General features: G+C 38.8%; 1 protein-coding gene across 6 annotated transcripts in view; it reads right to left on the reverse strand.

Annotated features, from left to right (window-relative positions):
* The window catches only part of VPS13B (vacuolar protein sorting 13 homolog B), a 1,005,617-nt gene that overhangs the window by 724,121 nt on the left and 257,803 nt on the right, over window positions 1–23,693 (reverse strand). For all 6 annotated transcript variants that reach the window (XM_075920304.2, XM_075920302.2, XM_075920305.2 and 3 more), the window contains one exon: window positions 13,781–13,965. In XM_075920304.2, the coding sequence (XP_075776419.2) occupies window positions 13,781–13,965 (185 nt within the window). The remainder of the gene's footprint in view (window positions 1–13,780; window positions 13,966–23,693) is intronic.

Consider the following 23,693-nt stretch of genomic DNA (forward strand, 5'->3'; position numbering starts at 1 on the left):
TCCTCAGCCTGCAGTTGTTCAGGAGCGTTAGGTGCAGTTTCACGAGCCTGGTGTGGAGGAGACATGGCAAGTTTTTTGTAGGAGCCAAACATGCAGTGTGGTGACTGCTATAGGCCGACCATACATCTCATGGGGGCCACTGTCCCAGATATGGAGGTGGTGGGTATGGCCAAACCAATGTGGAAAAGGTGGTACATGAGTGGATCTGGATGAGCTGGACTCCCAGGGAGGGCATCTCTGTGTTGGTTAGGAGTGTTGGGACAAACACCTGCTTTGTGGTCCAGTATCTGCCTCACTTAGTGACACCGATGGCGCCAGAGATCCAGGGGAATATACTGAGTGGTCTGACAAAACCGGTGAATGTGCTGCCGATTGGACGTTAGTCTGTGTATGATCAGTTGGTGCCAGGGAATTTCTTCGTGCACTCTTGTGTGGTGCAGTCTTGGTATGTGTTGATGATAGTGCTGCTGGTGCCAGAGGCAGTGTTGGCATTGGTGCCCTGGGAGGCGGCACATCAGCACGGGTCAGCTTCAGTGCTGTCTTCTGTGCTGATTTCAGCATGGTCTTAGGCGCTGTCTCAGACAAAACATTGTCAGTGCTGATGCTGATGCCAGTGCCAAGGACTTGTGCCTAGGTTTGGATTGCACATTTGTGTGGTGCACCATGCTTCATCGGCACGGTGCCGGATTTATCAGCAGTGTTCACTCTGGAGGAGCTCAGTGCTGAGGGGAGGGATTTGACCAGAGAAGTCCAGGTCTTTGTTTTCACCCTGTCCAAGGACCAGGAAGGATGATTCTTACCCAGCTTGGGATACTTTCCTTCTCTTGAGTCCTTACTGAAGCGGGGGAGTTGTCTTGAGTCAGCTGGAGAGATTTTTCATAGATTTGAGGCAACTCGCTTGGTCCCATCTTGCTCACGCAGTGAGATTAGAGCAGTGAGGGCATTTCTGGGAGAGCTGGCCTTTTCCCCAGCATTTTATACACGAGGAATGCCTGTCAGAGGCGGGTACGGTGTCGCTACATGAGTTGCACCTCTTGAACTGTGGTGAACCAGGTATATTAAACTGGGGAGAACATGAGAAAAATTAACTTTTTTTGTTAATTTTTCTCATGAAGAAAACGGAGAAACTTTTTTTGATATTTTAGGCCTGAGAAGGGTAACTGCAAAGGAGCACTCTCTGCTGCCAAGGACGGTAGAGAAGAAACTGTGGTGCAATGCTGCGCGTGCAACTAACAGATACTAACAGCATGAAGAGACATTACTGCACATGCGTGGTGTGGCAGGGCACTGCTAGAAAAGAGCTCCAATTGCTGGTATGAGGACGCACCAACTCCTAGAGTGGAGCACCCATGGGGACATCACTCAAAGAAGAATGGCTGGTTCCTACCATCAAGCACCGTCTTGGTGAAGATCACATCTCTTCTAAATATGCTGGAAAGCTGAGCTTTATTGGAAACATATGGGATAGTGCAATGTATGAAAGGATAGCAACATTACCCACTGGAAAAGTAGCTTCACACCTCAAAACAGATTTTATAAAAGCTTTCTTAAAAAAAGATCAAGCACTTAGCGCCTTGGTAATCACAGCCACCTAATCTAAATCAAATTGAAGGGTCAGATGCAGCAGGGAACTGGGAGCACAGTCACCATCACAACATATATAGCATTAATTATAACATTTAATAAAATATATTAAAATAAATGTTGAAAATAAATAATCTAGTGTAAGATGACATCTTTTTCACTAGCATCAGTGCAATACAAAAATATATTGCACTTTTCCCTAGAATAGAAAAACTCATTGGAAGTAATAATCTTTTTACTTTAAATTAACTATATGCACCTTTTACAAATGTATCTCAGTAATGCAATTATAAAACACAAAGGACTTCATATTGGTGCCTGTTAGTAAAGTATGTAATATTGTAGATCAATTTCAGTTTCCAAAGAAGTAAGAAAAAAATCAAATCAATGTACTTTTCCTTTTTTGTTCATTCAAGAGTTCATTATGTAACATTAGTTCTGACGTGTTTTCATCAGTTAATGTGCTAGGTACTGTCATAACAGAAGTTTTAAATAACAGTGCAGTACTTTGAATCACACACAATTTCAGTACTCAATAGCTTTTACTTTGATCATAGAACCATGAAATTAAAATCAAGCCCAAATATTACACACAAACAGAAAATACACTCCTACCACACAAATATATGTAACAAGTTAACCAGTCTATATAGTTAGTATGCTAGCTAGAAAGGATTACATTTAACTAAAGTAAACCATATCTTAGGTATCAATCTCAGGAAAACGTATTTGGTTTTTGTTATAAATGTGTTGTGTTTTCTAGGTCACGTTTCATTCACATCATAGAATAAACGGTTATTTATTCTAGCTACTGTTCTTCAAGATGTGATTGAGCTAAGTATTCCACATAGGAATATACACATCCAGTACACCAAAGCCAGATAATTTTGCCTGTAGAGAGGCAGCTATTCTTCGGACCACACAAAATGGTGCCACCCTGACTCCCTCAGTTCCTTCACATCAAATGCTCAGAGAAAAGACTCCAATATTCAGGGGACAAAGGGCAGGTCACGGAATGCAAGCCTAACTCACCTCTCAAAGAACTACAGTTACAACAAGTAACCATTTATTCAAGTAGATGCAGTTGTGTATTCCATTTAGGCGACTCACAGCTATATCCACAGGAGGTGGGGTTTGGAATCTATTTAAACAAAGACTGTGGGACCACTTTCCCAAAGTTGGTGCTGCACTGGATGCTGCAATAATGGCATAGTATTTGTAAATGTGTGTATCAGTGACTACATGGCAGCCTGCAAACATTCAGTACTGAGATGTCACTTAAGAATGCTACTGTAGCTTGCACTCTCATAGAATGAGCTTGCACACATAGGGGGCACAGTCAAAGCAGTTTCATATGCAACGTTGATGCAGAAAGATATCTGCTTAGAAACAGTCTATGAGGAGACTGACTGTCCCTTCATATAGCCTGCATACAACAGAAATAGATCAACACAAAATCCAAAAGGGTTTGTTCTGTCCAGGTATAAGACTACACACTTTATGACCTAGACTGCTTGAAGACAGTGCTCCCCCACAGAGGAGTGCAGTTCAGGAAAAAGCACAAACAAAAATACCACAAGACCACTTTAAACATAAATTTCAGGAGCCGCCACAACATCACTTAGGGTACGTCTAGACTACATGCCTCTGTCGCCAGAGGCATGTAGATTAGGCTACCAGACATAGTAATATGAAGCGGCGATTTAAATAATCGCCGTTTCATTTAAATTTACATGGCTGCCGTGCTGAGCCGACAAACAGCTGATCAGCGCGGCAGCCATGTAAATTTAAATGAAACGGCGATTATTTAAATCGCTGCTTCATTTTACTATGTCTGGTAGCCTAATCTACATGCCTCTGGCAACAGAGGCATGTAGTCTAGACGTACCCTTAGTCTTTGGTGAACTACATGTAAGGAGACACTCTTATCAAAGCCTACAACTTCACACTTTTCCAGGCCCCGCCAAAGAGTTTGCATGGCCCAAAGCAGCACACTGTGGCCATGGCAGCAACCGAGGGAACTGTGGCCAGGAAAGAGAGGGAGTGGCTAGGCAGTGCATACTCAAGGTAACCTCCATGCTCGCTTTGCCCTAAGGCTAGGCCTACTCTTCCCACAGATGTGATTGCCACAAGGAATGCAGTTTTTTACATGAGAAGAAGGGGACCAGATGCCAGAGGATTTCCCACCAGAGTTGTAAAGGCCATATTAAGGTCCCTAAAGGGAAACAGTTCCCTCACTGGGGGGATGGAGATGAACAATTTCTTTTAAAAATCTCACCAACATAGAATGGAAAACATTGATTCTCCATTAATGTGTCAATGAAGAGGTGAGATCGCCATGAGGTACATCCTCAATTATTTAACTTAAGGTCCAACTACTGAAGATGCAGCAAATACTCTAAGATATATTTGGTGAGACTGCGGAAACTGAGGCTAGGTCTTACCCCCTCCTTTGAATTTAGGAACCAGAAACTGAACAAATACCAGGAAAAAAATGACCTTGTGCTCGACAAGCGTTTCCTACACTGTTACCAAAACCAGAAGAGACTGGACTTGCTCAAGGACCAATATCACTTCAGAGAAGTCTCTGAAGACGGCTGGGGAGAGAGGGAGGAGTGGAACTCAACAGAATAACACAATCTGATAATCCTTTGATCCCAAAGGCTGGTATCAAGTGAGCCCCAAACATTGAGAAAATGAACTAACCCAGTGTTTCTCAACCTTTTTTTTATAAATTACCCCCTTTAAAAAATTATAAGCACCCCCACTAACTACAGTTTTCACACACAATTTTTTTTCTACCATTGCAACACATTTGTTTAAACAACTTAATCGTAGCAGAGTGGGAGATGAACTTTTTGGGTGTAAAAAGTACAAAAATAATAAAGAACCTTCAGGGGTAGCTGAGTTAGTCTGTACAGGATAAATTTTAAAAACAACAAATGGTCTGGTAGCACTTTAAAGACTAACAAAACATAGATAGTATTATAAGCTTTCGTAGACACAACCCACTTCTTCAGATGACCAGAGTTCTTCAGATGACAGGTCATCTGAAGAAGTGGGCTGTGCCCACGAAAGCTCATGATACCATCTATATGTTTTGTTAGTCTATAAAGTGCTACCAGACCATTTGTTGTTTTTTAAGTTTAAAAATAATAAAGTGCTGTGAAACTTAAAACAAAAATTTAGTTTTCTCCAAATTTCAGTTGTGTTGATGTACCCCCAAGACTTCTCTTGAATACCCCTAAGGGTACTTGTACCACTGGTTGAGAAACACTGAGCTAACATATCTCCAAACAGAGGAGGAGAGAAAACGGAAGTCATGATTGAATAACTGCTCTGAAACAGTGAGTCAAAATGGGCACTTGAGGGGTACTGAGGGAGGACATGTAAAGTGGCCAAAACTTGAATGCTTCCTCCTCTAGGACTTATGCCCCTTTCTGGGGTCATCCTGGGCTGCTTCCTGGGTGTGTAGATTGTGGGGTACTCGAGTCAACCACGCTGTGATCCAGACACTGATGCCCTATCCCGTAGTCCATTTCAGAGACCAAACTACCCCATCCTTCCTCCAGTAAGTTCTTGAGTGGAGTAGGGGGTACAGCACTTGCCTGAGGAGGGCAGGGTTGTGAGTTGGAGTCTCAGCTTCCCCCCTGCCTTAGCAGCTCAAGTCCTGCCCACACTGGGAGTCACCAGACAGCCAACACAGGATAAGGGACCCCATGAAGGTAGAGTGGTGAGGCGCAGGACAGGACATTGGCCTGGGGATCACAAGGGGGTGGGCTCCAGTGAGGAAGGCAGGATAAGGGACCCTCTGAAGGCAGGGGGGTGGGGTGGGTTCAGGAGAGAAAAAAAACACCGAAAGGTGTATAGTTGTTCTGTTGTTGCCAGCCATAATGGCATCTTTCCATTGTCAGGGTACATATCCCCAAGGAACATTAGGTCACCCTAGAATCTTTGAGGTAGTACAGATTCTCATTCATTTTGTCTGGAAAAAAAAAAGAAGCCAACCAACCACTGAATGGCAAGTCCTTTATGGCCTGCTGCATGTGGAGAGCAATAACCAAACTCTGCAGCCAGAACTAACAAACTTAACTTCTCTTGGTAATCACTGAAGTAATTTTTCTGGCTGGTGTCTGTGACACTGAACACAGACTATACCAATCTTTTCACCATAAAACAACCCTCCATGACAAACATCAAAATTCTCTTTGGAGGTTTCAAGCATCTCATCTTAAAATTTAGAAATAGCCAACCAAATTGCAGTCATAATTGCAAATCTAAGTTTGCTGGGAGGCAATTCACATTAGCAGGAAAAAGGAGTTACAGATTTTTCTGCCTATTAAGTCCATCCTTTTAGTGTCATTTTCCTTAGGAGTCAACTTATATTTGTCCTGCTGAGCCCTGCCATTTACTGCAGGTACAACCAGGGAAAGAGGGGCAAGATGGGAGTAAAAATTATCAAATCACTCCACCAGTACAAAATATCATTTCTCCAAGTAGTGTACAATAGGTGGCACCAAAGCCAGCAATCTCCAAAGAACCTTTGCAAGCTCCAAGAGCTTAAAATTGATGGGGAGGGGCCATTCTCCCTGTGACAGGTGGCTGTAGAATATCCAACAGGGACTCTATCTGTATACCCAGGAAAGCAACCACACATTCAAAAGGACCTGGTAGGTACTGAAGTCTTCAGGCACTAGAGGGGAGAAAGAACTGGTCACCACTGAATTGTCTGGAGATGACAACAAGGTCTCCAATGCCAAGGCCAATGTTTGGTACCAAAGTCAGCAATGGTGTTAAGATAGCCAATGACATCAGGTGCACATTGGAGAGTACTGATTTTATGAAGTGCTAAACCCAGCACCTGTCTTGTTTCTACATTGTGTACAAACTGAATGTTTGGATGCAGTAGCAATGGACCCAAGGGTTCAGCAGCCCATGTAGACAGAAGGGTTGTAAATGTCATAGCCCTCGCAAAATCCTAGACTAAGGGAGAGCTCAGAATGGAAAGGCACAGGAAATCTGCTGCTGCCAGACATCACATCTTCATGTTTTAAAAATAATCTTGAAGATAGGTTTTCATCATAACAATTAAGATGATATGAACATATATACCAACCAATCAATATATGTGAATTAACAACAATTTGATCCTGATCTGTATTTCCAAACTATATGCAAATGATTAGTTTCCAATTCCAAAGTTACTACTTGCACAGAAATTAACTGCATGTAAAAATCCGTATTATTTATACACTGAATCCAGAAACCTTTATAATGGATCAGAACACATGTGGGTACAATCATCCAAGACAGACTAAAAAATGTTTATTCTGTGCAAGTTTCATACAGCTGTGATCTGCCACTCCCAAGCAATTACTCAAACAAATGCACTCTTGCACTTTGATTTTAAAAAGAAAGTCTAACTCACAGTCCTAAAAATAAATGCCAATCTTGTCCACAATATGTGGAACAAACAGATTCAAAGTCAATATGTTGCAAGGAAGTGATTACATCTCTCAACAACCTGCATTACAACTGAACTTAGAAATGCAAAGAGGGGGAAAGTAACTTTAAAAAAGGGCAAACCGCTATATTTCAATCTTTTTCCTAAGTGGTTAAAGAACTATGCAGCAGCTCCAAAACGCGTTTTATATGTACACCTGGGAAGAATACTGAATCCTGTTACTTTCCTCAGTGCTACCCTGATGTGGTTCAGACCAGATGTTTAAATGTTACAGTATGAACATTTTCTTCTCTTCTTCCCAGGCAAAAGCAAAATAAGAGGAATATTTGACTTCACTCCACAAGAGACCTATTTAATAGTTTGGCGGTTATGTAAGTAAAGGTAGCTTGGCTAAGTCAATGTTGACGACATACAGAACGACATGATCCTAATGAGTTGGAAAATATTGGCTCTCATGAGATTCAACCAGATGCTACTGCACTGAGAAAGCTACTGTATTATTGAATTTCATTTTTATGAGGTAAAATTTATTATTCAACCATTAAGGTATCCCACATGAAATCTTGCATAAAATAGTTTTACAGTTACTTTCTGGAAAGTAGATTTCATTTTAACTTTAAGACATCATTTACATGAAGGATCCCAATGCCTATTTGATCGCCTTTGGAGAAATTTAAGGTCTGCAAGCAATTCTCCCAAATATGGCAGATTAATGGAACTGGGCTGTCAACAAAATAATGAACTACCTGAACAGGATAAGGAAAAAGTGGTAGCAAGTTCCAGTTTTCCAGAGCAAAGTAAAGCCATATGTGTCCGTGTATGTGTTTTCTTGGCAGGCTGATTAGTTAGAAACTAAGTGGTTTAGGTACACACTAACAGAGCAAAATATGTAACAGTTACTCCAAAGGAGTAATACTGTTCTTTAAAGAAATTACTGCTTTGTAATGTTTAGCTGTTTCCTATATTTATATTTTCATAGTGAGGTGTGATAAGAAGTAACATTTTCTTGTTTCAATTTACTATAATCACTAATACATGCAGAGAGCATGAAAGCATTTTAGACCCAAACTTCCTTTCCCATTCAAACACAATGAATTATAAAATGTACCTGTCAAACCAAAATGTGTATTTAGTAAACAACTAATATTTATATACTGTAACAGTTAGGAAATATTTTTGGATAAAACATGGAGCTTAAGAAAATAACTCTAAAGAAAAGAACTTAAGATTGAGACACCTCATTATTATTTTTTTTTAATAATTTTAAATTTATTGCCTTTCCAATTTCATTACATATTGCCCATGTTCTCAATTTATGAAAAATAGTAAATGCCCATTTAGCATGCATATTTTTCCATTTATTATTTTGTATAATTATTATAAATTATATATTATTTCTACTACCTCCCCTAATACATATACTATTCTGGACAGTCCCAGTCTTTTCAATTTCTCAATACTGAACTCTGTTTATTCATCTTATGATTTTCATTACATACCTCTAAAGACTGGTTTCTGTGGTATATTTTTTGATACTGAAGGCCAGATTTTTCAAAGATATTTAAGTACTTAAAGATGCAGGTAAACACCAAGGGGGAATTTCAAAAACAACTATGAAGGTTAGGCATGTTACTTTCAGTGACTTCAATGGGAGTTAGGCATGTAGGTACTTTTGAAAATCCCACAAAGTGCCTACCCTGCATAAACACTTTTAAAAATCTGGCACTAGCTCCCAAGTACTGAATTAAACTGTTCCAGCTGATAGCATAAGGCTTAGTGATATGGAATAATATTAAAATCACTTCACTATTCTTTTATAACCCACCCCTCATGCATTCAAACATTTTGTATGTTTTTTCAACTGTTACACACGGATCTGCTCATGAGTTCCAGGTTTACTGAGCTACCTACAATGATGCCTATGTATTTTATTGAACAGTTATAAATCACAGACAACAATAATATGCCTATCAGTAGGAAAGTAACAAAGGTAGCCGTGTTAGTCTGAACTTCATAAAACAAAAAAAGCAGTCATGTAGCATTTTAAAGACTAACAAGATGGTTTATTAGGTGATGAGCTTTCGTGGGACAGACCCACTTTTCAGATGATTTATCAGTAGGATAATTTTGGAAACATGTCAGCCATTTAATTCCTAAGTCCCTCACAAATGCACACCTACAGTAATTCCTCACTTATCACGTGCCCGCTTAACACGTTTTCACGATAGCACAATTTTTTTTTAGGGAACTTTTTCAAACACGACTCCATCCCCGCAATAACACGATTTCTCCTAGGGCTGGCCAATGGCTGGCAGCTGCGTGAGGCTTCCCCTGCCTCCCTGTAAAGCGGCAGAGGTTTGCCGCTCACCCCACCATTCCCCAGTTACCTCCTCTGGCCAGATGCCTTGCGTCTGGCAAGAGGGGGCCACTGGGAAACAGCACGGTGAGCGGCAAACCTCGGCCGCTTTGCAGGGAGGCAGGGGAAGCCTCGCACAGCTGCTGGTGACTGGCCAGCTAGGGAAACCCAGCCTCCAGCTGCAAGCCCCCTAACCTGTCCTTCCCTTCCCTTCTCCAGAGCCAAATATTCCCCCTCCCTGCTATAACCCAGTCCCCTTTCTCCCCCAACCTTATGTCCTGGTCCCAGCTGCTAACAAGTGCAGGCTGGAGCTGCAAGTGCACGTGCGCTTGAAACGCAACCCCCACCTTTTCCATTATTTTCAATGGGAAAATTGACCCCGCATAACACGTTTTCACTTAGCATGATCATTTTCTGAAATGCATCTACCGTGTTAAATGAGGAATTACTGTATTCAATTTTGGTGACTACTACTTACTACCGTACATTTTTAATTTTTTCCAGCACTGCTTTTCTATTTCCTGAGGGAGGAAAACTATGTTTGAGGACTGTGAAAATCCTAAGTCTTTTTTGGGAGAGGAAGGAGTACTCTGAAAAACATTACTGCAATGTTGTTTTCTTCTGCATTTTTCCAGTTTATTTTTATTTACTGAACTCCTGAGTTATTCTGAAGTATTTAAATGAACATAAATAATATATATAGAAGAGTTGTTTTGCTTTCCAATACTAGCTATGTTACTGTATCAATTTCAATCTGTGAAGCCATACTTTAATTCTAAAAAGTTCAGATGGTAGTTACAAAATTCAAGTTACTATTAGGAACCCCCCCCCCCAAAAAAAGGTATATTACTATACAGAAGGGCAGAGGAGAAAGGGAATGGATGGGGTCACTGGTTACTGGAGAAAGGGGTGTGGCTATTGAAATGCAAGTGATAAAGTACAAAAAGCAACAGAATCATGTACTCTCTTTAGATGATATAGAGGGGGAAGGAGATTAAGCAGTAAATTGATACAGGGTTTTTTTGCTAGTATCTAGACGTATCCAGAAGACAAGAAGAGCTTCTAATGAAATTATTGTATAATGCTCTCTTCCTCGTTTTATTTTTCCGTCTTATTGTTGAATTCACAAAATGGTTATTTTTACTATAAATGTGATAGACGATGACCAACACTGCGAGTGCATACATCTAAAATCAACATGCTGAAAATTGAAGGTAGTGGCAGGAAATAAGTGATTGCTTGAAGAACAAGAAGAGACGACAAAGATAACAAGTGAAATATACTTCTTTCCTTCTTTCTCTTCAAACATTTAAAATTTAGTTCTCAGATTTCTATTCTAAATCAATGTTTGTGAATGGGTTGTTTCACAGTTTGTGGAATCAAAACAGTGTCAACTTGTACAAGAAACATGATTGGAAGTTAGGACAATTAAATTCACGATTGTGTCAGTTTTTAGAAGATATGCAATACTCATCAGCCTGCTGAAGATCAGTCAAGTGATGGTTTTTTGCACACCATCAAACTAATTCAGATAAAACTATAGTAAACTAGATGCTCAAAATGTGAATAAATTAGTCAAAGTATATCAGTTTTTAAGAAAAAATGCAGAATAGCGATAGATAGATAGCTCTAACTACCTAGGAGACTGGGGGACTTAACTACTATTTTCTATGGTTTTACTGAAAGAATTGCAATTTTTTCCATTGTGGATAATGTGTGCTCATTTTTGTATTTTTTTAATAAATATGCTTACAAAATGAATCAGAATCTTTTCTGTTTTATTAAATAACATTTGTATGGCTTTGTAAATTTCCTCCAAGAAAAAAAAAGATTTTTTTCAGATTAGGACAAAATCAGAATGTAGTCTCTCTCTTCAAATATTCTCTGTGGTGAAGACAGATGCAAATAATCATTCAACTCCTCTGTCCTTATTTTCAAATTGCTCCTTTTAGTGCCTGAGAAAAATCTGGATACTTTGGATGTCATAAGCTTCCAATATACTTAAACATTTCTGTTATATTTTGTTTTTACTCCTTTGGCTATTTATCCTCTTCGAGTTCTTTGGCCTCTGAATTTCCAGCTTGCATTTTACCTACCATAGTTTATTCTGTTTTCCACTGGTTTCACTTGGTTTGGATTTCCATGTTCTGAAGGATATATATCTGTTTGGACTGAAAAACCTTTTGAACTTTGCCATTTAACCATGTTAAGATTTTTTTTTCTCCTTTCTTCCCAATTTCTTTATTGTTTAGAGGCATTCATGCTTTCTGTAATTCTGTTAAGGTTTGCTCAAGATAGGTCCATGCTGAATTAAAGGATTTCTGCCTATACTTCTGTCTTTTCTGGACTCCAGCTCTGGCTCTCTTACCTCCTGCTGTCTGAAATAATACAGGAGGCGTGCACTGAAGCATAACTACCTTTCTGTTATGGAAAAATCTGGTAAGAGGCAGGTGCAGGCCACTCAGGGACACTAAAAGCAAAATGCTAGGTACCTGGCAATAGTAGAATGGTAAATTCCACTGTAAACCACCTGAAATCTTCAGCATCTTGGAAAAATGTCAATTTTTATGGTCACAATCAAAACATCCACAGGAACCTTTACTGAGATGTATGGATTAGTTCATTTCTCTTAGAACTATTATTTCAGGCCCTCTGCACACTCAGGAAGAGCATGTTGCATTGGTTTATACTTAGTTTACATTTTCAACATTTTTATAACAAACATATGGGCTAAATGCACTATTTTAAAATTGAAAACAGATTCTAGAGCACAATTCTATAACAAATTCAGAGGCCCTGGAGCATACAAGGCCCTGGCTATAGCCTTAACAACATTGGTTATCATAATAAAAACCATAAATAGTACCAAAATGCAGCAGGATTATTTTCCCAGCTATCTATTCTAGTTTTTTTAAGGAACTGATAGTTCTGTCCACACCGACTGATAGTTCTGTGTGCTTCTTCTCTAGCTATAATTAGTGAAGCTGAGCAATTTATATAGTTTGTTGGACAGTTAACAACCAACTGCCAAACTAACTCCACTTTTTTAAAATCTTTGCTCCTCTTGGAAAGAGCCAGCCCATTGTCAGAATGGATTACTTACATTGCTTTACACCTTTTCAAAGAAGTGGATGTTGCTGCCACTGTTTCGTAACACAGTGGACATAATCTGTTGATAGAAGGAGCAAGTGGCAATTTTTGCTTGTGTTTACTTCTGGGCGTTGAAAGAAGTTTTGTCAGAAAAACTTGGTTTTTCTGAGAAAATACCCATAGTCTTTCAGAAATGGAACTCATGGTTTCTCTGCTGGTGGCCTTCTAGACACTGCCTTAAATCCTCTGCTACCAGAATATAATCCTGGATGACATAAGTCTTGAAAAAGATACCTGTCATGGAGGCAACATACAATTGCACATTGAATCAATACCATTGTATTATGTACTAGGGAAAAAGAGGAACTAAAACCGTGTTTGTTTGTTTGTTTGTTTTCCTCATCTTTTGCCATGAATGAGTGGGGGAAGAGAAACTGTTAGAAAAATAAACCAGGGTTTTTAGAGAGTTTCAATCAATACAAAGCGATCATCCGTAGTAAAAGAATTACTCATATGATTTTGCCAAAGCCACCAAGTATTTGAATTTAAGTAAACTTGTATAAGGTAACCTGAATTGTCTATGAAGTAATCAAGGCCCAAACTCAGACAAACACTTAAATACATACTTATTCAGCTGTGTAAAGATGGATAATAAGCATGAGCTTTGCAGAATCAGTCTTTGATTTGCACAAAACTTTTTTTCCTGAAAACCTTCCCTATTTTGCATTATGAATACATAATAACCAGCACCTTTATATCTTCCACCTCTTGGATTTGCATCACTTTAGTTACTTCAGAAAAGTCAACAAAACAGTTATTGATTACATTAGCTTAGATGAAGAACATTTGGAGCCGTTTTGCACAAATCCACATCTGCATTCTACAAAATGTCCTTGATGAATAAAGCCCTTAAATCTACTGCTTTATATTTCATTCAATAACTTCACCTCTGAAAGATCTTAAGTTACTACATTACACAGTATAAGCAATGAGGCTGAATGTCTCAAATGATAAAGGAAATATGGAAAAATTATTCTGTATTGCAATATTAAATGCATCCAGAAACTGGTGCCAGGGAGCGAAGCTTGGTGGCTTAGATTACATCCTGGATATTAAGCATATACTATAAATACAATATGCACACAAAAACATTGTCATTTAAATACAGTATGATATAACCTGGATTTAAAAGAAGGAGATGTATGTGTATTCATTTGTTACTAGCAGTGCTCTATATTACACAGAGATTTTACTCTACCATAATTGTTAGAATTATTATGTTTTACCTAATGTTTGGAAGACTTCATTCAGCAAAACTTCATTTACCACAGCAGAACTGATATTTCCAACATGATGAAACCAGCTCTGATAAATGGTTTGTAGCAGAAGCGTCTGGGCTCTAGTTGCTTGAACTGTCAGATTTGGAAGTTCAAATATGCATTCTGTTTGTGGAACATGAGATCGCTTGGTCCTGTTTTAAAAATTGAAAGCAAAATAGAGAGTAATTTAGTGCACACTACTGGCAACAGTACCAAAAAAATTTGAGGGCTGAGGCTGCAAGACTTGAATTATACTTGTCTCATATCATAACTTAAACAAACAAAAAATGACTAGGTTATGAATGATTGGATATCAAAAGAAAATTCACTTTTCATTTGCCTAAAAGAAAACAAATACATGATGCACTATAAGAAAGAATTACTGACTTCTCATACCTTCATCCTGATTATCTAAAAAATGTAAGAAGTTTAACAATAACTTACTGGTTATACTATTGTGTTCCCACCAAAATAGTACTTGGTGTTTTCACTCTTGTAAATCTAAGCATCGGGCACATATTCAGCAACCACACTGTGTGCATAAAATACGGAACAGGAAAATGAATTATAAAGATATAGTCCATTGGCGAGTGCTGGTGATGACAAAACACAAGAGCAAAGCTCAAATAGTTCATCTAATCCCCAGAACTCCCAAATAGTATTACTGCTCCATAATTCAAATATTCCTGAGAGGTTTTTAATATTAAATATGAATCAAAGCACAAGCTTCCTCTATGTTCCAACTAATGCTGTCTCCACCTTTTCTTTCTCCCACAACTGCTATTGTCACCATCGTCCAACTCAACCTCAGATGCTCCAAACTGCTACTGAAGAGCCTCCCTTAAGTTCTCCCCCCACTTCTATTGTTGATCCTTATTCACCACCAATCCTTGTTTAGCACTAATGCTTTTCCAGCTACTTCTCTCTTACCCTACTTCTTCAGCTTTCCCATAACCACTGCACAGATCGACCAGTCTTATTTTCTAGCTAGATAGGTGTGATCCACCCACCACTAGCATATCTGAACATTTCCCAAGCATTTAGGTATTTATTGGCGTATAGTCCCAACAGTATTTTTTCTGATCTTTACTACATTTAAGGTAATAAAAGGGAAATAAACTATGTACGAGTAATTATGAAATATTAATATATGCCGTGCTTTTAATTGTTACACACTAGTTATAGATTTTGCAGTTTAACATTACTACAGTAGAGGGAAATGTTCATAAATGGAATCATTATCAAATATTTTATTCTTAAAAATGTAGTGAGACACTAAATGAAACATCTACTATGTTACACTACCAGAAGAAACTAATGTAAAAACACTCATACTAACAATATATCAGCAAATCAAAGTATCAGAAATGAGCTTTTCCCTCACACTTCATACTTAGAACTCACTGAATATAGTCACTATCATTTTTCAAACATACTCAGATTTGATTCCTTTTCACTACATTATCTTAATTCATTCCCAAGCACATCTGCTTTCAATGACAGCACTTCTGGGAATGATATAAAAATACATTTGTAGCCCACTGAACACAATGCAGGTAAGTAGCAAATTACATCAGTAGAAAGGGTTTACATTTATCTTTAAATGTCAGGTAGTATCTATAGGTTATAAACAATAAATTTATCATATCCACTGAAAACCAGAAATAGTAGTATCATCCTTCAGTTTCTTGCTCCAAAATGATCTTGAAATCTTACACTTTCTTGCTCTTATCCCAATCATCTGCATTGAACACAGTAATCTGTTCTTCCTGACATCCACATCAGTCCCCACAATCTGTCCAAAAATCCCATCAATGCCACAAAAAATTATTTTCCATACTGATCATTTAGATCATGGTATCATCCATTTAGAATTTTTTGACTGACTTCCAGGTCCCCACACATCAGCTTACATTTATATTCACTTTCAAGGTCCTACACTACTCTTAGCAAACACACCTTGATCTCAATGATTTTACATAACCTACCCTTTACTATGCCAGTGACACCAACTCTGATGCCCTCTTTTTCTCTCTTCCAACTTCTGCCTCCAGATAACTTTTTTCTCCCATTTTGCTCCCTAGACATGGGATATCCTCCCAATCACTACACACAATGGCATTATACACTCCTAATTCATATTCTTACTATAAACTCATTTTTGCTGTGACGCCAATTTGCAAGTTAATTAATTAATAAGATTAAGTTATCTGTAAATACATTTTATACGACCAAATCAATGTGTTTATATTTGAACTGTGCATTTCCATGATACCACATTAACCCATTCCTTTCCTCACCACTTTTATTATTTGCTTATAGTGGTGGTGGTGCCCAGACATCTCAAATCGGATTGGTGCAAAATAGTAAAAGAAGCTCCTTATACACAGAGAAAGACATAGTTCCTGCCCCAAATATTTATAATTCAGCACACCCTGATCCCATAGACCAGTGGTTCTCAACTCGTTTCAGTCCACGGACCACCAGGCCAATCAAAAAATTTTAGTGGACCACCTCCTTTTTGAGAATGCACTTGTTGAGTCGAGGGGCTGCCGTTTCAGACCTGATAACCGCCACTCAAAATAATGTTCATCCTTTTGCCACAAGTTGGGGTTACACTTTTCGAGATGGAGTTTCAGCTCAGCTGGCTTCATTGAGTCATCCCCAAAACTTTGAAACAAATAACACATTGTGGCAAATCCATGCTGCCTTTTTCTTGACAAGTGAAGCCGAATTTGATGTAGTCCTCTGAATATTTGTGCTTGACATTTCTTCCTGTCATTGCCATTACAAACAAACTACACCACACCTGTAAAACAGCACATGTAGCACAGGATGAACAACATAGCAACCGCTCAGCACAACAACGGCAGCTACAGACTCTCAGATGGAAGTTAATGGCAATACAACGTGGTTGAGTCCTAGGTGATGCTATGGATGATGCACTGCGTGCTTGTGAACATGGAGTAAAACAGCCTAACGGCAGCACCTGCTCACACTGTGTGACTTTCGACAATGTTCCTGTGGACCACCAAAAAAGTCACCATGGACCACCAGTGGACCACTAGTTGAGAACCACAGCCATAGACAATTATATTCTTATGCTCAACTTTACTCATACAAATTTTCACAGAACCATGGGGATACAAGTGATCACAAGGATCATCTAGTCTAATACCCTGCCAAGACGTGGGATTTTTTTTGGTTCTAAACCAAACAGAGATGGCTAACAAGCCTCCTTTGAAAACCTCCAATGAAGATGCTTCTACAACATTTCAATGCAGTCTGCCTCATTGTCCTACTGTTCTTACTGTTCAGAAGTTTTCCCTGAAATTTATTTAATCTGCTATTCTGTCGTTTAAACTCATTGGTTCGACTCCTGCTATGGTAAGAGAGAAAAACTTTTTTTTAATGCCAGCCTTTCAAGTATCTGAAGACCACTGTTATGTCCTCCTCTATCCAAACTAAACAGACCCTGATTCTTCAGCCTTTGCTCATATGGATTTCTTTCCATCCATTTCCAGCTTCTCCACATACTTTCTATAGTGGTGACCAAAAAAGGACATGGTACTCCAGATGAAGCCTGAACTAGTTCCAAGTAGAGTGGTACTATCACCTCCTATGACTTCAATGCTATACCTATGTTAACGCAATCTAAAATTGCATTTCTTCCTTTTGGTTGTGTTTTGGTTTTTTTTGCACAACTGTATTGCATTGAAGACGCATGTTAAGGTTGTGATACACCACAACTCCTACATTCTTCCCAGCAGTGCTGCTGCGAAAAGTCAGTTTTACCCCACGTTATGCATGTGTTTTTTCTTAAGCATAACACCTTACATTTGTCTTTGTTCAATTTCATTTTGTTATCTATAGTCCAGTTCCCTGATTTAACAAGAATCCTTCAAATTTTAAGTTTGGCAACACCCACTAGCTTTATGTCATTTGTAAACTTGATCAATATGTTCTCCATACCTATCTCCAGGTAATAAAGATGTTATACAACATCGGATCCAGAACAAGATCCCTATGGCCTGACTCCAATCTGACACCATACAATTAAAAGTTTGTTTACAGTTGGTTAACCAATTACATATCCACTCAATGGTCGTTCCACCAAGCCCATATTTCTGCAGCTTACCTATCAAAATATCATGTGGGACCATGTCAAAAACTGTGCTGAAGTCCAGGTACATTATATCCACTGTATTACCCCATCCACCAAATTTAGTTATTCTGTCATAGAAAGAAATTAAGCTGATTTGTTCTTGATAAATCCATAGTGGTTGCTAGTAATTACCCCTTCGTTCTCCAGGTATTCACAAATAATATTTTTTATACTTTGCTCTAGTAGCTTCCCAGTTCTTGAACTCAGGCTGACTGATTTATAGTTCTCTGGCTCCTCCTTTTCCCCCTTTTTAAAGATGGGCACTAAACATTAGCTCTTCTCTAGTCTTCTGAGACCTCTCCAGTCATCCATGAGTTTGTACATATTCTTGCCAGTGCTTCCAAGATTTCTTCAGCTAATTCCTTCTGTACCTTTGCATAACCCACTGACTTGAATTCACTCAAACTAATCAGAAGACTTTTGACATATTCTTTTACTTTCGTTGATCTACATCCTTTCCCCTTTTATTGTCTAGTAATTTTGGTTGTCTGGTCACATGTTATTTTTTATGAAAACACTGAAGCAAAGTTGGCACTGAGAAGTTCTGCCTTCCTATCACTTTCTCTTAGAGATCAACTTCTCCATTAGCCACCCTTGATCTTCCTTTCTTATCAGGCATATTTGAAGAACCCCTTCTTGTTATCTCCAATATTTCTGACAGTTGTAATTCATGTTTTCCTTTGTTTTCCTGATTTTGTCCAAATCTGCTTTTGCTATTTCTATATATACTTCCATAAAGACATGCCCTTTCTTCCTTTTCCTATGTGTGTCCCTTTTACTTTTTTGAATAGCTAAAAGTATCACATGTAGCCACAGTGGGTTTCCAGACCCTTCTCCCAAAATTACTCCCTTCCTTTTGTCCTTATTAATCGAGCCTAGACTGGATTTTTCTCACAATCTCTTATATGACCTATTGTAAACCTTTCTTTATCAGGTTAGTCAGACAATGTAAAAAGAAACTCTTCCCAGTATTTGATAGATGGAACTCATCCCAGCAAAACAATCCTCTTTCGTGTAAAAGAAGTAAAAGTCCTCTCACTGACATCACCTTCACAGATAATTTGACAGTCGTATAGTCATGAGTCATACAGACTTCAATGATACTATTGACAGGAAAAACTTAAACATGAACATTTATGTGGAATTGGTGGTTAATGTAAAATGAAACACAAATGGATGCAAGAAATGTTTTAAAAAAGGAGGGGAATGGAGAATACAGCACCAATAGTGGTTACATAGTCTGGTTTTGTAGGAAAGTGGTGGTCTGCAAATATGTAAAAAATTAATTACTATAAACATCGTTTTCTTTGCTACCCTCATTTGTCATATAACATCGAAAAATTACAAACTGGAAGCTCTTAGAGCCAAGAGAGCCTTCTTTTTTCCACCTAAGGAAAGAGTACCTACTTGTGATGTCGCGCGGCTCCCCCTCAGGCATACAGCCCTTTCATCATCGGGGCTGCCGACGCCCGCCCACACCCCAGTTCTCCCCAGTTCGCGGCCTCGCGCCACTTATGCTCCCGTAAGTACCACGGCCCTTAGACGTGGTCTCACCTCCCGAACCTGTCGCAGCCGGGGAAAGGGGGGCCTGGACCCACCCTCGCTCACGGGCCCCAGCCCAGGGCCCTAAGGGAGCGGGTCAGCGCCGACCTGACCCAGCTGATGAGGCTTCCGCCGTAACGCGTCAACCCACCGCCCAGCGAGGGGCCACCCTGGGCTGCTTCCTTTCCCTGCCCCCGCACTTCACTGTGGGGAGGCTTACCTTCTCCTTTACAGCCCGCCCCTCTCAGAGTTCCCCCACGGTTGTGGGAAGGGGCAGGTCGCCGTCTGAGGTTCTCTGGCAGCCTTCTCCTTCAGGCTGTCCGCCGAGGCTCACGCCTCAGCCCCTCTTTCCCCTCCCCCCATTAGTTACGGCAGTGGCGTTTTAAACTGTCCCGCCACCTCTGCGTAACCCCTGTCAGAAGGGGGCGGGGCCAGCATTCCTTCGCCGGCACCCCGTGCGATTGCACGTACAGGAGGCAGGGCGGTCTCGTCTGCCCTGCCCCCGCGCTCAGTCTGGCGCGGTCTGGCCGATGCTCGCGCCTCGGCTGGCCCCATCCGCCACGGCGTGGCCCCGGAACATGACGCGCACCTCCGGACGGCCCCAGCCGCGGTGCTGAGCAACGCCTGCTCGGCGGGCGGCGCCGTGCGGGGTAGGGATACTCTATAGAAGCTAAGTATACACAGATGAGGTACTGAATCGCATGGGCATCATGGACATGCCAATATTCCCTACCCTGTGCCAATCACTTTTGGTGCAGTGCTGTGAAACCTGCCAATTTTTTTTCTGCTGGCTGTGCCTCATACTAGAATCTGAGCATGCTTCTTTAGACTGATTCAAACCCAAATTATGTAATCTGTCACTGCAAACAGCTGATGTGGGAAACTACAAAAATAAATTATATATTAATAAACATAACTAACATAACTAATTTGTACGACACAAGACAAAAACATTATGCAGAAAGAGGGGAGTCTCATACTACTAGTCCCTTCTCTCTAACATGGCATAAAATATCACTATCCCTTTGAAGGACACAAGTGCAAAGTTACAATAGTCATAAACCAGAGCCCAAAAGTGCATGTTAGGAGAGACTTTGGCAGACATTAGGGAAATATGGAGATTTTCTGTTAAAGGCAAATGAGGATAAGTTAATGTACTAGTATGGTGCAGTCTATCAGAATCCTTCCTAGCATGCCTTCTTTCAAGCAATGCCCCAAGTTTTTAATACAGATCTCAATGCATTAGTGTCATTGATCCATTGACCTTTCTACTGCTTAAAAATAAGCCCTTCTACACCCCCTCCCCCTCACTGGTATGATTTCTTTTATTTTAATGTTGGTATACTTAAATTAAATGCTTCCAATTCCCTTAATATGTAATCTGACAGATGAATGTTTCATAACATACATTTGAAAGCTTCGGAGGGATAGCCGAGTTAGTCTGTAACAGGAAAAACTTAAAAAACAACCAATAGTCTAGTAGCCAGCGCTTGCCAAGAGGCGGCGAGCCCTGCTCACCAGCTGCACGGAATCGCACGCTGCGCATGTGCTGACCGTGCTGCACGGCCACGCCGGGCTAAAATCTACTCGCCCATGGAAGAGGGGTGGGAGAGAAAAAAAAAGGAGGGAGAAAAAAAAAAAGAGAGGGACACACAGTGTTTCTTTTTTAAGTTTATACATTTGAAAGACAGACAACAAACACTAATGGCATAATTCCTGTTCAGCAAAATTTAGGACTAATGTAATTATAAACTCATCATGTCTCTATAGTGAGGCTTTTTTAATATCTAGTAAACGTACTTGTAAAGAAAAGGGGATCTCTAGAGAGTTGCAACAATATAGACTTACTGTGTAACATTTTGGAAAAACTTCATTTTAAAAATCAAAGACTATCCATTTAAAGTGCAATCCAGCTACTGTACTGAACTACAGTGACTTTTACACTTACCGATTTCATGTAAAAGATTCCCTCATGGGTAGTAATAGTGTATTACATAAAAACTTTTTTTACAATATGCAAATTCTAAACTTACTGTAGCTTTTAATAATACAACAGGGACACAAAACATTCATTTTCAGAGAAACTAAAAGTGAAGAAAATAAATCCTTTTATATACATAAAGGCAGGAAACAAAAAAGGAGAAACAAATTCTACTGTACCATGTGCACAGCAAATGTTTCTTGAAGGAAATTTTAACTAGGACTGGCTAACGATGAAAGTGCATTTTATAATTCAAATTTTATTATAATGGTTTTGAAGTACAAACAATGGATTTAAAAGCACTTTATAATATGTATTTGCTACCAAACTGCACCTGTTAATAAAAAAAATCCACTCATAATAAATTTCATTAACCATATTTAACCAGTTTTCATTACAGAAACCATTGAACCAAATCAGATATTTATTTCAATTTTCTTCCATTACATTTTGGTTGATCGTTCTGGTTAACAAATTAGTATGAATTCATACTAAAATTTATCATTAAAACTTACTGTAATTATATAGCTGATGGCTTCCACACTTTAAAAAGAACTAATCACATTTCATTTATAAATCTTATTAACTACAATAAAAAAATAAGTATTTCTCAAATCTTTCTTATATCCAGAGTTAAAGTTCAGATCTGAACATATGTTCATTTAAAAGAACAGGTTAAAAACTATCAATTCAACATTATTCTCTAGGGCAAAATAAATCCTAATGTAACTAGCGAGTTAGGCAACTCATTAAAGTGAAACTTGGACAAATTCCAGGATAAATTTAAGGAAATAGGAACAAGCAGGTCTTGCTGTGTAGTGGTATGGCATGAAAATGAATTTGTCCTAATTAAATGATTTTTAAATACACTTTGCTGTACCCAGTTTTCTGACAAACTGTAATACAGATTTGCTGAAATATTTGGATAAATCTGGCATACCATTAAAGAAAATAGTTTTCTTCGCTGTTTTTGAATGAAATCATGAATTGGTCCTTATTATGCTCCAAGCATAGGCATTAATATAACCAATCCATGCAAGATCACAAGGCTGCCATGAAATATTTGCAATGTGTAGACTTTGGGAACAGCAACCCATTCTTTTAAAATCAACACCTCATAGTGACTGAAAGAATATTGTGGTGAACAGCTGGCTCCAGAGGTTTATATAGAGTCCCAAAACGCAAGCCTGGAACCTGCAAAATGTTTCCAAAAATTTAATTTTTGTTATTACTCATATCCTGTACAGTAAAATATGATTAGTTCACTTTTTCCAAAATAACAAAATGGGTAACCTGCTACTAGAACCTAGTAGATGTGCTTTAAAAGAATTTGAAAGTACTTATAAAGCCTAAATAATTTTGGGATATATTCTAACAAATTTGTTTTTATAGAATCAGTTTATAATATTTTATGTTATTTAATACAGACAAGATTCACTTGCAGTGTATGCAATATCTCCTATGTCATACTATTACTGGTTTCTTTGATCCTCCATTTAAACTGATAAAAACTTCAAGGAACCAAATCATTTATATTGCTGATACCACAATTTAAGCAAGAATTACTGCAAAATCCAACCAATGACTATACAAGTGTGTCATTTAATTAACAAGGAATACCAAAACTGTGAAGAAAAGCAAGAGAAAAATAATCCAACGACGAATCAAATAATTTTAAAAACAATCTTGAGTTCCAAGCACTATGAAATGTTTATGCAAATGATAGTCTCTGTTTTCTCCTCATAGGATGAAATACTACCTTCTAGAGATAAATTATGTATCTTTAACTCACTAAATTACTACAATGATGAGTGCTATAGAAATGTCAATACAACAAACGAAACAAAATAAATACAAAACAGATATAATAAAAATGTATTACTTTGCTCCATTAATAAACCTCAAATGTGACCCAAGTGTCACCTCTTCTTTCTTTATCAAGTTTTATATAATTGACTGTGTGGCATCTATTTTGGTCTCTCAAATGGGTGAAATTTCAAGAAGTAACACTCTTGAACACTCTAAGTAACACTCCCCCCTCCCCCAATCTGACCTCTATAAACATGCTAGTCAGACAATTTACCACAAGGGGGATACTACTAATTTATAGTATTCATGAATTAATTTTTTTCTATTTAATGGAAAGACAGACAAGTCTGTCTCAATAAAAAATGCATTTTCATTTCTGTTTT

Source organism: Pelodiscus sinensis, chromosome 2, assembly GCF_052426305.1.
Source record: "Pelodiscus sinensis isolate ZL-2025 chromosome 2, ASM5242630v1, whole genome shotgun sequence".
Lineage (NCBI taxonomy): Eukaryota > Metazoa > Chordata > Testudines > Trionychidae > Pelodiscus > Pelodiscus sinensis.